General features: G+C 35.7%; 1 protein-coding gene across 2 annotated transcripts in view; it reads left to right on the forward strand.

The window, feature by feature from the left end:
• Positions 1 to 3,835: 3,835 nt before the first annotated feature.
• prkacba (protein kinase, cAMP-dependent, catalytic, beta a) overlaps positions 3,836 to 16,533 on the forward strand; it is a 124,191-nt gene continuing 111,493 nt past the window's right edge. For both annotated transcript variants that reach the window (XM_039735457.1, XM_039735458.1), the window contains exon 1: positions 3,836 to 4,138. In XM_039735457.1, the coding sequence (XP_039591391.1) occupies positions 4,093 to 4,138 (46 nt within the window). In that variant the 5' untranslated portion in view covers positions 3,836 to 4,092. The remainder of the gene's footprint in view (positions 4,139 to 16,533) is intronic.

Consider the following 16,533-nt stretch of genomic DNA (forward strand, 5'->3'; position numbering starts at 1 on the left):
ATCAAAGTCGCTGTGAAAAGGCGAGTCGTAGCCCACCGTCTGAGTGTCATATGAAAGCTCATTAGGGTACAGAGAAAAAAAAAAGGCACACACTGGGGAAAAAGCACAAAATGTCAACTTTAATCTCAAAATTTCCACTTTAATCATGTAGTTTATTTTGTCATTAAAGTAGAACATCATAAACTTAATCTTAAAATCATTTAATTTACTAGTTTCTCAAATCCCTTTGTAACTAAAGTAGTACGTTAAATGCTTTGTTTTGTATTTGATCTTCTATGTGCTCTGTGTGTGACTCACTATGTGCTTCTTAAACTGGCTTTCTCTTCCACCGACAGGATACAGAATCCATTACATTCGTAATATTACAGCTCTCTGAATAACAATAATACTGAGATGTATACGTGATATCATTTTCATGATGATAGGAGTTAAAACATGTTATTAACACGGTGGCGCAGTGGTTGTGCGCGACCTTTGATGAAATAATTTATTGCAGAGGTATTGTCTCTTTCAAACATACTAACCTCCAATTCCTGTCCTTCCTTTTCTTTCTCCAAATACCCAATCGCCACACAATCAGCTCTGTAATAGACGTTAAGCCATCTGTAAGCTTATAACACCGATTCTTCAAAACTTTTAAGGAACATTGAAATATCTTCGTAGTACATGTTTAATTATTCTATCCTTCACGCCAGTCCCAGTGAAGCATACAGTGCGAGGTAGGAACAATCCGTGAACGGAGCGCCAGATCCTTGCTAGCGTAGTGACACCGCATCCTTTAATTATTAACAATATAGATTATTTAAATAAAGTTAAAGTTTTATCTGTATAATAAACATATTTTGCTGCATTTCATCTTAAAATGATATCGTCATCATATGTAAATATGTGCTTTATAAAGTGGCTCAGGTTCTGCAATATTATAACTGTATCTCAAGTTTACAGTGAGGTGATTGTACTTATAAGTACAAACAGTTCTACAAGGAGCACTTGATGGACTGATTGAGTGCGTTTAGAGCTTTTGGGATGAAACTGTTTCTGAACTGCGTGGTCCATACAGGAAAGGTTTTGAAGTGTTTGCCATGTGAGAGGCAGTTCAAATAGGAAGCATGGCTGAGGCAGCGTGTGCTTGATGCTGTATACCAATGATTCTCTTTCCGATCAGCTGCTCCGAGTGGTGCAGTGAGAGTAATATGGAAAAAGATGATCCACTGTGGCAACCCCTAATGGAAGCAGCTGGAAGAAGAAGAATGTGCAGTGAGAGTAACAACGCTAAAGCAGTTATGGTACTTGGAATAGTTTGACCATTCTGTGGACCATTATATTGTTACAGGTTAATTACAATCAGATGCTTTAAACTAATAAACAATATGCAGTTAATTTCAGTGTATTTATAAAGCTGCGTCAGGGATGTGGATCTGAAAAAGAAAGATAAACCACACAGGAACAGTAGCATTGCTTTGATGCTGGGTGCCGCCAGTCTGCAAAACCGAGCAGAGAAATAGCGTACGACAGGATATGAGCTACCGTGGAAATGTGCCTGGCTTTACGCCAAGTTTAGGTTTTATACATTGCGATTTGAATGTGGAAACGTTCGTATGCAATATTTCTGTATATACGCACCATTTATACATGAGGCCCCTGGACATTTGGCCACCCTACTAAATTACACTGACAGTGAAATAGTGAATCATTATAATCTGCAAATAATGAAAATGTGAGCTTGGTTAAGTGTGAGGTAAATAGTACTGACTGAATGTTTATTTGTTCTGTGCACAATGGCTTACACACTTTAATATTATTTAGATAACTCCTTTGTTTTCATTGATTGCATTTTATACTTTTAGGATTAGTAAGATCATTTACTGTAACTTACCTGTTATGATCTGATGCATGAAGCAGTTTTCATGCATGCCGATCTGGACTTGCTGACAGAGGATTACTGTTCTGCACACGCTTAAGCAGCCAGTGGCAGTGACTCCCTACCTCTGTACGCAGTCTGCTGGTTTTACTTTAATTTGTACTGGTGATCTCTTTGCTGTCAGTAGCGTCTATCTGTATTGAAAAAGTGGAAAATATACAAACTATACAACTTGGTGTAAACTCTGTTAAGGTAAAATTGAAACATTTCAAGCATAAACTAATTCATTGTTTAAGTTGCACAGACTGTTTCTCCATTTTAAAATAGACAAGTTCACAAATTCTCCAGTGCTTTTCAATGGGAGATTCTGAAAATGTAAAACTTTGTACAGTGCAATCTGTTCAAGATGTAGTATCTCAAAGAAAATTGCACTGTACCAACAAATTTCCTTGAATAATAAGTGTACCATGTTTCAACAACATTGGTCTATGGGGGGTGGGGGGCCGAGCAGTTTCATGCATACAGACAGATGAACAGACAGAAAGATGAGGCTATTACAACAGGTGCTTTGCACATTATGCAGTGGTGTGCAAAAGTATTCAATTACCTTGAAAGTCATCATAGTTTTCTACATGATAAAAGATTTGTACACACATTTATTCATTCAGTATTTTTAATGTGAGCTCTTATGCTGTAACAATACTTTTCCAAAGTCAAAATAAACATTTTTCTGTAGATATTTAACTAAAGAAAATATTATGATGACTTTCAAAGGGATTGAATATTTTTGCACGCCACTGCATGCAAACACACCTAAAAAGGGAATATTTATAAACCATACCAATGAAAAAAAAAGTAGTTAATAGTAGCGGAATCATATCTTGCACCAATGGGTTATGTAATTACAGAGTTTTTTGTTCTTGCCTCACCAAGTGGACAGTTGCCCAAATTCCCACAACCAATTCCTCTGTCTTTAGATCCTAACTTCTTTCATCTAATAGTTAAAGTTTGCTCCAATTGACATCCACTAATTTAGGCTGAACAAGTGCTCTGTCCTGAGTGAGCTTTAAGCCCCTATATGGGATCACTTTTGATCCAGGCCTCACAATAAATTTAGGTCACTTTTTTGGGGTTGGGTTCCTTTATACTAGAACATCTTCTTGTGTCCCTGTACAGCTTTGTGTATTTAGCCTAGTTTTTAAAGCAGCTTTGCAAAGTTCCTCCTTTTCAAATGAGGCAACACAATCCCACTCATCCCAATTATAGTCCACGTACTGTCCTTTCAGTACCAGAAACAACAAAGTTTGATTTTTGCCTGTTCTTATCCTGAAATTGGACATTTGATTCCAGCATTCCCAAATAGATGCAACTGATTTCCAGTCAGGAAGTATTATGGCTTCAATCTCACTCCCTCTCGTCAGTACAGAGTCAGGTGACAGAGGATTTTCTCACCTGACCTTCCAAGGTGCAACAGACCCTGAGGACTAAGTCCACCATTCCTTATTGCTTCTTCCTTCTTTCCTTATTGCCTCTGCTTTCCCAAAACTGGCATACAGGGATGTCTATAGTGCTAAGATTTTCCACAATGATGCCTTAGTTATTGTCACTGTTACCGTTACATTGTCATTAATTATTCTCAACCCGTCACAATGCACTGTCTAATCAAATAAACATTGTAGTACGCAGAGAACGATCGCTGACATTCAAGCCTAGCTGACTAATATCTAATTTAAGTCAGATACCTCCACAGCTGTCTGTTATTTGCGTGTTTATATTTTATCCCGAGACCCTTGCGGACGGGATTTATGTATTCTCGTTAATTCATTCAAACGTGCATATCCACCAGCAATCGCCACCATCATACGCCACCATCGCCTTGCGTGCGGCCCTTTTTGACTTCGCGGGCAGGTGTCGCTGTATTTCCTTCGCATGACCTCGCGTCATTTCCGGTGTGTGAACTGAGCGTGTTTTTTTTTTTGGTGGTTAGGAATCAACAGTGGAGGTTAAGAGAGGGGGGGCAGAAAGTGTGTCTGCATGTCAGCGAGACTGAGTCAAGAGGCCCCCTGACCACAGAAGCACAGTTTAAGAAGAAGCAGGGAGGCCGCCCCGATCGGCACAGACACACAGACATAAGTCACGGGGCAAAGAGAACACGGGAAAGCAACGGGGATTCCTAGCAGTAGCGCTACAGCTATCTCCGCACTCCGGGCCATTGGCGTGTCTTCCTGACGATGGGAAACGCTGCCGCCGCCAAGAAAGGCAACGAGCTGGAGAGCGGTAAGTGAAGCAGAGAAATGCTATGGTTGAAGGCGGGGAGTACCGACAGGGCATGTCCGGGCTGGGCTGGGCATCGGCAGGGTTGGGTTCATTCATTACAGCTGTAGTCAAAAAATCGCAAGTTGACCCCAGCGTGCAGGGTGACACAAAAAAAAAGAACTGTATGTGTTGGTTGGGTGATGGTGTGTGGGGAGGGGGTGGTGTTTCTATTTTTGCAAGACTGCGATGCTGACACAAACCACATCTGAAGCAAAGCACAGCTCATGTCGTACGTTAATCGGTGGCTCTCAAATTGAGCGATTTTGTGACACTGCTACAGCTGTATACTTTCCTAAAATGCTATAGAGGAAGTACCCGCCTCTCCGGCTTCTGAAGTGCAGTTCATTGTATCCGCGATAAACTCCCCAAACACATGTAATGCGCGGTGAAACGTGCTTGGCAGATCGGATTAAAGAGGAGGCTTCAGCGTGTGCTTCTGTACCCCCGACCCCCCTCAGCTGGTAACCTTCCGTGGTCTGAACACGCGGAGAGCTCAAGTATTATGGGACACGGGCCGCAGTCAACTTTACCTTGCGATAAACCTAACTGACCTTACTGGTTGGCGATCAGATACATAGTTGCTGGCGACTGAAGAGGGTGTGTGTAGGGGGGACAGGCCTGTTGTTTTGACTACAGCCCAGGGTCCCCGCTGACAAGCGTACTTGATCCGCACAGAGGCCCCTGGATGGCCATGCGCCTAGATTATGGAATGGTCTTTTAGCTGTTATTATTTATTTATTTAAAGTACGCTGTCGGTTAGGTTGTCACATTGATCTGTGTGTTTTAGTTTGTTTTGTGTTCACATGTGGGATGCGTTAAAAGCAGCAATTCTAAGAATAGGGGTGGCCAAGAATTACTGCAGACTAAACATGCCACCGTGCTGATTATGGGATTCTGAAGCAGAGTGCTCTCCGCCCGGACCAAAAGGTATACCTTTTCAACCATTCCCACCCAGTGCAGTGTTAGGCTGGGTTGGAGACTGAACTGAAGTACATGGAAAAGCAGCAAGTTAAAGCATCTTGTGTTGGGATTGACACATATGTCTTTTTAATAAAATTGTGAATCTCCGTCTTTCAGTCTAGTCTTTAAAGAAGATGGTAAATCTACAACATCCACCTCGGTGTGCTCCTGGACTTGAGTGCCTTATGAGTCTTGATGTTCATGCCAGCTATATTCTTATGCGCTCGTAAAATTATTTTTGATGGGGAAAGACACAATAAAAGGAAACTGTTGATTGCCTGGATGAATAAGGCCTCCCTTGACTTTGTGTAGGGTGAACCTTTCCTCTTTTCAACTCTACTGCAGTTCTCTTTTCTGATTGTCTTGCTTATATTCGTCATTGTCATTGCCACTCTGCCTGTTGTGTGTCTGTGTATTAAGAAGCACTGAACATATGCATTTTGTGTGGAAATATGTATCCTGTTGTGCTTTGTTCAGGTTTTGTGTATACTATTTAAATAGGTTTGTATTCATTATATTCAAAATATTTGTTACTATTGTAAGGATATTCAGAGTCAACCTTTGAAATCAGTCCTTGCGTTAATCTCTAAGGCCAGTGCTACACAACACAACTTTCAGTTTGTGAGCCTGTCAAAGTCGATGACTTCAGTTGTGGATCTTGTCGCCTTGAGAATGCCAAATTGTACAACTATGAATAACGAGGAATGATGGATTACACTTTTCAGCACAATTTTAAATTTCCAAAGTATCATAAGCTTGGACCATTTTGACAGTAGATTGATGTGCTGTCTGACAGTACAGTGCCAGTGGCGTTGCATATGTTTTCCAGTTATGGTGCGTTCAGCCACTGACTCAGCCAGTCTTTGTGGTTTTTCCATTCTGTTGAGGTCAAACAAATACAGAACATCAGATAGTCAAGCCTTCCTTCAGTTTGTGTTTTTAAAAGCTCCTGTTTTTCTTTTCTTGAGGCTGCATTATATGCCTTATGCTTCCAACTATGCAGTCATTTGTTGTTGACATTCTCATACACAGAAAAGCCCACTCCTGTGACTTATGTCTTGACAAGTTCAAGACCACTATGTAAGTGAGTCACCAAGGTTGTCATAACCTAGGACTGGTGGCTACAGGCACATGCTGTAACTCTCCATGCTTTGCTGAGATTATATAAATGACTTCTACAACTGAAAATTGCTGGAAAAGTCATGTAGTACAAATTGGGGCATATGGGATACAATGTCAGTACTGATAGAATACAGCACATGTTGAAAACAATTTAAGAATCAGGATGTGAACTATATGAGAAAAAAAGTGTTCTACAATCCAACTTGAGTGTAATTCGGCGCAGTAGTTTCTCATGTCAACGGATACCCTTAAGTCTAAAAGCATACTGACTGTAGCAATTCTTGCACTGTAGATATTATAACAGCATTAACACTACTGGGTATTAATGGTAAATTAAAATTTGAAATTTGCTGTAACATATGTAATACACTATTATAACATAATTTGTAGTGCTTTTAATTTTACATGAAGCAAGTAAGTGTTTTTCTGGAGTTCTCTTTCAACATTGACTTGGAGTCCCCCCATCCCCTTACAGTTGGGGGAAATAATCGAGGTTATTAAGTTTTGCCATGATTGATATAGGACATAGTGACACACTAGTTTAGGTGCAGGACCGGGCTTTTTTGTTTGGAATTGCACTTGTACATCAATCCATATAGAAGTTGTTTTCTAAGATAATCTGGTTTCCATTTACATGCAAATAATGTGTCCTTTAGGTTGGCAGTTGATTCATTTGATTATCTTGCTTATTTCATTTCCTTTTTAAGTTAATGATAGGAATATTGGCTGAAATAGTTTTCCCTTCTTACTAGTTTAAATATTTAGTAGTTAATGCAGCAATAGTATGTGCTAGTTTTCCTAATTTCTCCAACATTTTTATAGATAAATATAACATAAATATAGTATATCTAAAATTACTGTAAAACTAACCCTATTTATTGAAGCTTGATTTGGCCTTTGTTTTGTGCAGAGTTATGACATTTATTAGGTAAGAAAGACAGATATTTGAAAGTTAAGGTAAGGTAGTTATACATTTCTCACTAATCTTGGCACTGGAGAGCGGTGACATGTTGCATGTTGATTAGTACGTGCAAGTAGGAATTCCACTGCACTTTGTACTGTACATGTGATAGTAATAAACCCATAAACCTATAAATAATCTGATGGAATTTATTATTCATATCTTCTTGACAGCTGTTTTATAGTTGCTATGTGTTAACAGTATTGGTTACAAAATTGCTAATTCATTTGTAGCTGATAATTAACCACCAGTTCAAATACAAACCATTTCTGATAGTTGAATGTGTTATGGCCTCACCGTAATTTTTTTTTTTGGCTTCTTTCTTTGCCATTCTTTTTTGAAACTTAAGAAAAATAACAAGGACAGTCTGAAAAATGTGTAGGCTATATATGATAGCTTTGGGCAAATAATTTTTGAGGTGATATTAAGGTTTTGATTCTCTATTTGTATGGTTTACCTTACTATCTTGTTTCTGACACAATTGCTAGTTTAATGCTTTAAGGGCTAAGCAGTAATTTTAAAATATCACTATGTTTTAAAGCAGGTCACATGAGGTTACAAAATTGTTCATTATGTCTGACAAAAATAATGCATTCTGGGAAAGTGTATGATCAACATCTTACTTAATGCCAGTTTTTATTCTTTCTTAAAAAAAAAAAGCAAACTGATGAAAATATGGAAACAGCCTACAAAATCCATGGAAGTTCTAACACAAACAGGATCGTAACACACATTCATTTTTTTGCTTTTAAAACAAGGTAGTCATTGTTACTGCAAACTGTGCATTTGTACGTTTTCAATCACATTTGCTCAGAAACTCCAACAAGATTCTTAACCTATATAGCCAGCACCAAATAATTTAGTTTTTTTTTTTCCAAAGTAAACAATAGAATGAATACTTCTTGGTTTATTTTGACATTAGGATGAAAATTGGTTTAATTAGATCATGTCAGTTTAGGCTATCTTTGCGTTCCTATACCAGAAATTGACATTGAGTGGGCTGCAGGCAGCTTTCTTTTGGTCAGAGGGTAGAATACCATATTCAGTGTTTCAGAGGGAGGCTCTTCAGTAGGTGTTTGGTAGCTATGCTATTGTCTTACACCTTTTTCTACATGGAAGGTTTTGTCACCAGTTAGTTGAAGCGAACTCAAGGGTTTTACTTCCTGACAAAAAAAAAACCCATTGCATTACAATGAGGAATACAAAAACAGTCAGTTTGAATTGTCAACATGACAGAAATTTGTAACTATCGTGGCTCATAGGCATGCAGCAACACAAACATGGGTAAAAACACAATAACAATCATAGATAGAAATTAACACATACTTAAGTAATAAACCAAAATGATTAAACAGAAATAAGATGAAATCCATAAATATTTTGTTGAGGAAGTGTGAGAAAGGATTTAATTAACTTGCTTTTACTTTTATTTTATCCTTGTGTCATCAAGGACCTTATGTTTTGTAGTTATGCTGCCATAGCACTTTGTTATGGAAAAATAGCTGACTCAGATTAGTTGGCTAATTTTGTATTGTTAAGTTTTAATGTTCTTTATTACTAGTCCTTTTTAATACCACACAGAGAATGTGTATTAATTTGCTTAATTATTTGAGTGAGTTTCTTCTTAGGCATAAAACATTTTCCTTTAGTAGCTGGTGAAATCGGATCAAAATGCACAGGTAACAGGAACCTGGATCTGAATGACTGTTGTCAAGTAAGCTAGCTGTTTTAAATGGCACAGTGGCAGTGAAAATGAAGAGGATTGTGGACATAGAAAGGGAGGAAGCAGATAGCACACAGTTAGAGAAAAAGGCAGCATTTCAAAGCTGCAGGTAATCACTTGCTGGAAAGTTCAAATTACCATGTGTATTCTGTTCCTGTCACTGAGTTCAGCGGAAAGACAGCATGAAGTTTTGATTCTGTGTTGCTTCACTCAGGGTTTTAATCCACTTGTATCATCAATTGGACAGTGTTTTTATTTTAATTATAGCACCCTTTACTGAGTACGTCATCAAAATGTAATTTATTCTTGACCATTTATTTTCTTGATACAGTTAAACATTGGCCATGTGTTTGTATACTACATACTGCATATTTTTTACTGCTCCTACAAAAAGGTTTTCTTCTTATTGGTTTGTTAGCCTACTTAAAACTGTGCTATTCTTGAAGCCAGATGCGTATCCTATAGTACTTAACTGTTTCTGCCTGTTAAAGTATAAGGAATACTCTTTGGCTTTTTATCAATGGTGATGGTCTAATTTTTAAAAAGTCTCAACCTCAGCCTTTAACATAAAAGCAAAGGTTCACTAATTTCCAAAGTGTTTTTTTTTTTGTTTTTGTTTCATTTATATTAGTTACACCTAGTAATGTGGTATTACTGCAGTTAAAGTCAGAAGTTTACATACACTTGGGGCAAATTCTTTAAAACTCACTTTATAACCTCTCTGCAAATTTTATACTAACAAACTATAAATTTGGCATATCGTTTAAGACATGTACTTTGTGCATACAAAAAGTTTTTTTTTTTTCTTCCCCAACAATGTTCATAGACGGATTATTTCACTTTTTTGTCTATATGACAGTTCCACAGGGTCAAAAGTTTACAGACAAGCCAAGGAACACCACACCAGTCTTCAAGCATAAGGGTGGGTTCATCATGTTGTATGGGTGCTTTGCTGCAGGAGGGACTGGTGCACTTCACAAAATAGATGGCATCATGAGGAAGGAACATTTATGTAGATATACTAAAGCAACATCTTAAGTGCTCAACAAGGAAGCTGAAGCTCAGTCTTAAATGGGTCTTTCAAATGGACAATGAACCCAAGGTTACCTCCAGAATTGTGGCAAAATTGCTTAAGGACAACTAGGTAAGGTATTGGAGTGGTCATCAGAGAGTCCTGACCTCAATCCCATTCAACATTTGTGGGCAGAACTGAAAAAGTGTGCGCGAGCAAGGAGGCCTACAAACCTGTCAGAGTTACACCAGGTCTGTCCGTAGGAATAGGTCAAAATTCCAGCAACTTTATCATAAGAAGCTTATGTAAGTCAACCCAAAACATTATAAATTGAGTTTTAAAGAGTTCACCATAAGTGTATTTAAACTTCTGACTTCAACTGTATTTTACATTTCGTGTACACCTTATCCATGGTAATTTTATATGATCAGTGAACTTTAGAACATTTTAGACATTTGTTTCATAGTTGGAGCAGTTTGAATGACTTGGTCATGGCCGTTTAGTGAGTGAGTGGCAAGTGTGAAAATTGAACTGGCAACCTTTGAGCTTACATTTAGCCAAATTATTTATTTGAATAAAATGGTGCCCTTTTATTATACTGGAGAAAGAACAAAAAGAAAAGTGTAATTTAAGGAGAGAAAAAAAGTTAAATTTACTGGTGGAACGTTTGATATGGCTATGGAATATATGATTAGCATTCCTCAAATATGTAACCAAAATGCTCTTAATCGCTTTTAATGTTGTTTTTTTTTTTTCTACTCTAATGCTCTGACCCTGCTGTCTGGGATTGCTTCCTATATCATGCCTGATCCTGCAGAGAAAGACTCCAGCTCCCCATGGTTCTGTAATTGGGTTCAGTAGGTCTGAAAATTGACCGGTGGACAACATATATGCACTTTGTATAAAACCAAATTGATATATATTTTTTAAATAGCAAAAATATTCTGAATTCTCATAAACTATTCTTAATGCTCAAGATTCAACTGTATACAGTATTGCATTTTAGATTTACTTTTTTTTTGTGTTTGTTTATATTTTTCTAGTTAGGTGAACATTGAAATCATTTTATGACTTTTTTTTAAGCCTGAATTGCACCTAAAGCTGTAATTGTAACGAAATATATAACTAACAAAAATATACCAAAATCTTATTGATATAAAAATGAGTGAAAGTGTGATTTGATGCTAAATATAGTTTATATATCAATCATACAGTTATTTCAAAAGCTGCATAGAATTTTTTTTATGGGTTTTAAATAGTATTTGGTATGAATTCTTTATTATACAGAGATTGTAAGGAATAAAATGTAAATAAGGTATAGATTAATTATTTCCTTAATTTTTAGGTTATCTTTTTCTCCATTTTTCACATCTTCAAATGTTTTTATTTTGTTAGTACTTTGGCTTCAGTGTGAAGCAGCATCTACTGTTTAGCACTAAACCGTGTGAAAAAGTGTATTATTATGCATGGCATACAGAAGATCAATGGAACTTTAAAGTTCTCAATTGACATCACTTTCACCTGTTTGTGTAATGACTTTGTAAAGTACTATAGAAAATTATAACTGTGGAAGAATTAATCAAGATTAGTAGTAACTCTTAATCACATTTTTTGATGAATGTCTTTTAATTCCATACTTTGGCCAAAAACATTCTTAATTACCGGTATTGTGATTACAGGACAGTTGATGCTTTTTGCAGTCTGTGAATATTTTTTTTCTTTTCTTATTAATTTACACTTTCCTGTATTTGAAGGCAAAGTCTCATTCTTTAATACTTCAATGAGCACAGTTTTCTTTCAGTCTAAGATATAATAATATACTCTAGTAGGAAATTTTCAGTTTATAAAAACAAAATTTAGGAGATTAGTTTATTACATTCTAGATTAACTGTTTAATTTTTTTTTTATCATTTAAGTGCAGTGAAAACATGTGTCAAAGTGAACAGTAAATGAAATGCACAATAAAAAATAGTATATGAGACTTATTTGTTCATGACTTCCCGGAATACAGTATCCATTCTTTGGGGATGTGTGTGAACATTCCAGTCCTGTTGAAGCAGTATATTTTGTGATGGACAATGTAACAACTTACTGCATTCATATTGTGATTTAGTGTTTTAAATGATTCTGTTTGTTAAAAAAAAAAAAAAAAATCTAGTGTAGGAATTGTAGATATAGCCAGCCAGCCAGCCAGCCATTTTCTAACCCGCTGAATCCGAATACAGGGTCACGGGGGTCTGCTGGAGCCAATCCCAGCCAACACAGGGCACAAGGCAGGAACCAATCCTGGGCAGGGTGAATTGTAGATATAAAAACTGGTATATGAGGGGAGTATGCCTGGATTCTATGCTGTAATTTATTCATTCTGTTTAATAATCTTTATTGGTCCAATTGGCCATTTATTTTTTAATTTTTTTTAATTAATCATGAAAGATTTTGCTGAGGTAACCAAAGTGACAGATTTTTGTAATTCTTGTGTGGATAACAGCACAGATGTTTGTTATTCTTTTTTTACATTTTTGTTTATGTAATAAAGTATGTTTTACAAAATAAAATGTAATGAGAAAATATAATAGCAGAAAAAAATAAGATACTATATACTTTTACCAAACTATCCCATGCATTAGCTCCTATGTTCCCTAAATAAAATAAACACCTGGGGTCTCATTTATAAAAGTTTACATGGATTTGAACGTGTCAATATGCGGACGCCAAAACAAGGAAATACATATGCCCCCCCCCCAAAAAAAAATCGTATCTATAAAACCTGCTGCACAATTCTATTTAATTCATCCTTATAAATCAGTAGTACCTCGTAAATGTGCATATTTGAACAAATGCCTCAAATGTTACTCTAATACATCCATATATGGAGCATGATAATCAAACATACTGTATACCTGTATTTGCAATCACGACGTGCAGAACTTAATTGACTGGTAGGGCAGCTTCCCACTTCACATATGAAGACACTCCACCTGCAATTAAATGTGCCCGGCTGCATTCTGCAATTGAGAGCACAAGATCATGTGTGGCATTATAGAGCCTCTCCTCTGTGTTCTGGGGGTCCAGGTAAAGGTGTAAAGTGCCAGTGTTTGAGCAGGTAATCCCCATCACCTGACACATGTAACAATGTGATTGCTGTTACCATGAATAGTACAGGATATATGAAAAACTAAAAGTTCGGCTAGTTACTTTACTAATAAGCTATCCACTACGTATAGTACCGTCACATCTGTCATAGTTACTTGGCCTCAAAACAAATTAATCGTGGGTTTATCCTGGCCACCGAGCTATGATGTTTGTCAGTCTCATCTTTGTATCATAGATGACTTGTGTGTTAATGGAATATCACTGCTCACAGTTAACAAAAGCAGCTTCATTTGTGTCCTTATTGGAATATGAGTGCAGTAAATTGCACCGATTTATGTTCTGCAAATTGCCTTTTTTATGGTTGTCAAACGCAAGTTTCATGCATGTGTTCTGTCACCAAATACTGGATGTATCACCTTGCCAGTCAGTTTATGGCTACCAGCATAGCAGGAATGACAAGAGTGAAAATTCTTTTTGAAGTTAAATGGTGGTAAGGTTGAAATTCTTCTGCCATTTTAAGCATTCTGATGAAAGGTTAAAAGTTTTTGTCTTTTTCAGGCTTTATTACTTTTATTTGAATTACCCATTAAGAAGACCTTTCTTTTAAATAGTTTTTGCAAGTTTATAACAAAGTGCTGCTAAAGCTCCTGTTCATGTGTTTATTACATTCTTTCTGGACTACTGTCCTACTATTCTTTATGGTGCTTTGCGGGAACTTAGGAGATAGCAGCATGTACAAATGTAGATTTTGGAATTCTCTCCCATACTTAACTCTAGTAGCACATTACTCGTATACTTTTATAACTTGATTGTCTTGTAGTTAAATTTCTAACACAGTGCAAGATTCTTTAGCTGGTCTTCAGATTTTTCCAGGGTTTGGCCTCTACTACATCTCAGTAGTCTTAATCAGTTACATAAACTACTATGTTTCATTTCATATTATTTCTGGCCATTCCTTCAAGTATTGCACTCTGTGTGACTGAGTATTTAGTGTTGCTGGTCCAAAATTTAGAAATGGTTTGCCTTTTACAATGTAGACATTTATAACTTTAACCTTTTACTAGGTATAGCTGAAACAGTTTTATACAAGCTTTATTGTTGACTTAATTGTTAACTTTCATGGCTTTATTACATATATTTTATGGTATTTATACATGTATAATTATTAAAATATGTATGAGAGATGCATACACACATGTATTACTATCACACTTAATCTTTTGCTTATATCGTATGTTGTTCTTTTTCAGTTGTACAGTACCCTAGCTTTGAAATGTGCCCTTTAATAACATGATTTATTGTTATTTTATGTGTACAGAGAAAACAGGCAGTTTTTGCATGAAGGTAAAATCAGGTTTCCATGTTATAGCACTGGGAACAAAAGAAAAAAAGTAAAACAAAGGAAACAAATGATTATTTTGGTGGATCTGTAAACATGAAACATGCAAATGCTTTATTATCAAAACGGAACATTAAGTATGCTCATACATTGATGGTATAGTTCTAATAAACATGTACAATACATGAGCTGACTACATTTTCATCCATGTTGGAATGAATATGTATTTTTATATTGGATCGTCTGATTTCAGATTTTACACTTCACCATACAAAAATATGCTTAGTGCCTATATACTTACTTTAAATCTTCCCATGGTAAGTGAATATAGCTGTATTTCTGTGATCAGGTTCTGTTCAGGGTTGGTTTGTTTTTTGCTCCTCCACACCCTAAAAACATAAAAAGAGTATTGAAGATTCTACCCAATCATTTAATGTTAATTGATCTAGACTGGATAATGGCAGAGATGGAATAGTTTTAATTTATACCACTACAGGGAGCATTATACATCCAAATAATATACAAGAACCTTTGATTTTCATTGAGCTTTACTTATTTATTTTTTTATAGCACTTCCAACATCTTTATTGACATTGTGTTGTGAGTAGCCAAAGTAATTTTTTTTTTTTTTTTGCAGCACACACACAATTTATTTTCATCCTTGTGGTATTTGCAGCAGATTTGACAAATCATTGTGTCCTTTATAATAAAACCACATAATGTGCATCAGGTTAAAAAATTGATTAAAAACAAATTTAAGATCAAAATAAGGCTAGTTTTAATTTTCTTAATCTGTGATCAGTTGCTGTTCATTGTGGAAATAATCTGCCTTTTACGTTTTCAAATCTATATATTTATTTTATTAGTTTTTTTATTGATACACTATTTTTCTGTGGCCTACTTGTTTTCTCATTCATAATATAAAGTAATTTAATTACACTTACAGCCTAATCTGAACAGAAATTTTCAAGTGGTAAGGATTATTGGTGCCCCAAGACTTTAAAAAAATAGTACCTTTGCATATTTTAGTAATGACTAAGAAAGGGACAGTCTAAAAATATGTGACACATGTACCAACATTTCTGACATTTAGGGTCTTAACATTTTATACATTTTTGATAGTCTGAGGCAAGAGAAATATGTGTAATGAGAAAAGTACAGTTTTGATTTACATTATAACTTGTTTTACACAGAGTGACGAGACAGATATTTTTATCTACAGCTGACTTACATTCATTGCCTGAAAATTTTAATTTGAAACACCATATTCCTGATGTTCTTTCAGATTGTCTAAAGATATGTTTTTGGAAAACACTGACATAGTTTGGAAATCTCACCTGTATTATCACATCTTGAAAGTATAAGTTCTATAATAGATAATATATGAAGATTAGGAAAGCTGACCAGATTTCTTTTAATAAACTCTTCAACTTGCCTGTAGTAGACAAGGTGTTTTGATACTTTAGACTTTTAATGTTTCAGAGCTGTTACTTATTTTTTTCTTTTGCCACTTGTCATTTAACAGTGAAATGCAAAGGAAGTCAACAGCTTAACACTGAACTTGGTCCCATTTGCATTTGTGTGTTTTCTTTGCACTTCAATAAAATGTTTATAGAGAAAAAAGTGAGGAAAAGATGAAAAAAAACTCCACAGAGCATCTAAAGGATGTTGTTGGAAAAAGAATATCAACGATGTTAAGAATGTAACATGTGAGAATGAGTTCATTAAGAATTTGTAAAATTAACTGACTTTTAAATTATTGAAAGGATTTTGCTTTGAAGAATTGTTGAAGTTTTAAAAAAAAAAAAAAATACTGTAGCTCTTTTTAAACTCGGTTTGAGTTCCGGATATATGATAAACAACAACTTGCTTTCGGTTTTGAGGTTGTTAAAATGTTTAGTATTGCATACATATAGTACCTGGGAATTTAAACAGCTTTTTTTCCTTTGGTTATTTTAATTTGAATATTGATACATTTACATGTGCAAATGTTAACAAATGATAGCTCTTTCATCATTAAAAACATATGTATTTGGTCTTTAATTAATAGTTAATGATATAAACTGTTATTAGTAATCAATGAGGCAAGCTTGCACCCCATCCACTATTGGTTCCACATGGCATCTGATGTTGCAGTAGTCTGTTC

The sequence above is a fragment of the Polypterus senegalus genome, chromosome 14 (assembly GCF_016835505.1).
Source record: "Polypterus senegalus isolate Bchr_013 chromosome 14, ASM1683550v1, whole genome shotgun sequence".
In the NCBI taxonomy this organism is placed as follows: Eukaryota; Metazoa; Chordata; class Cladistia; order Polypteriformes; family Polypteridae; genus Polypterus; species Polypterus senegalus.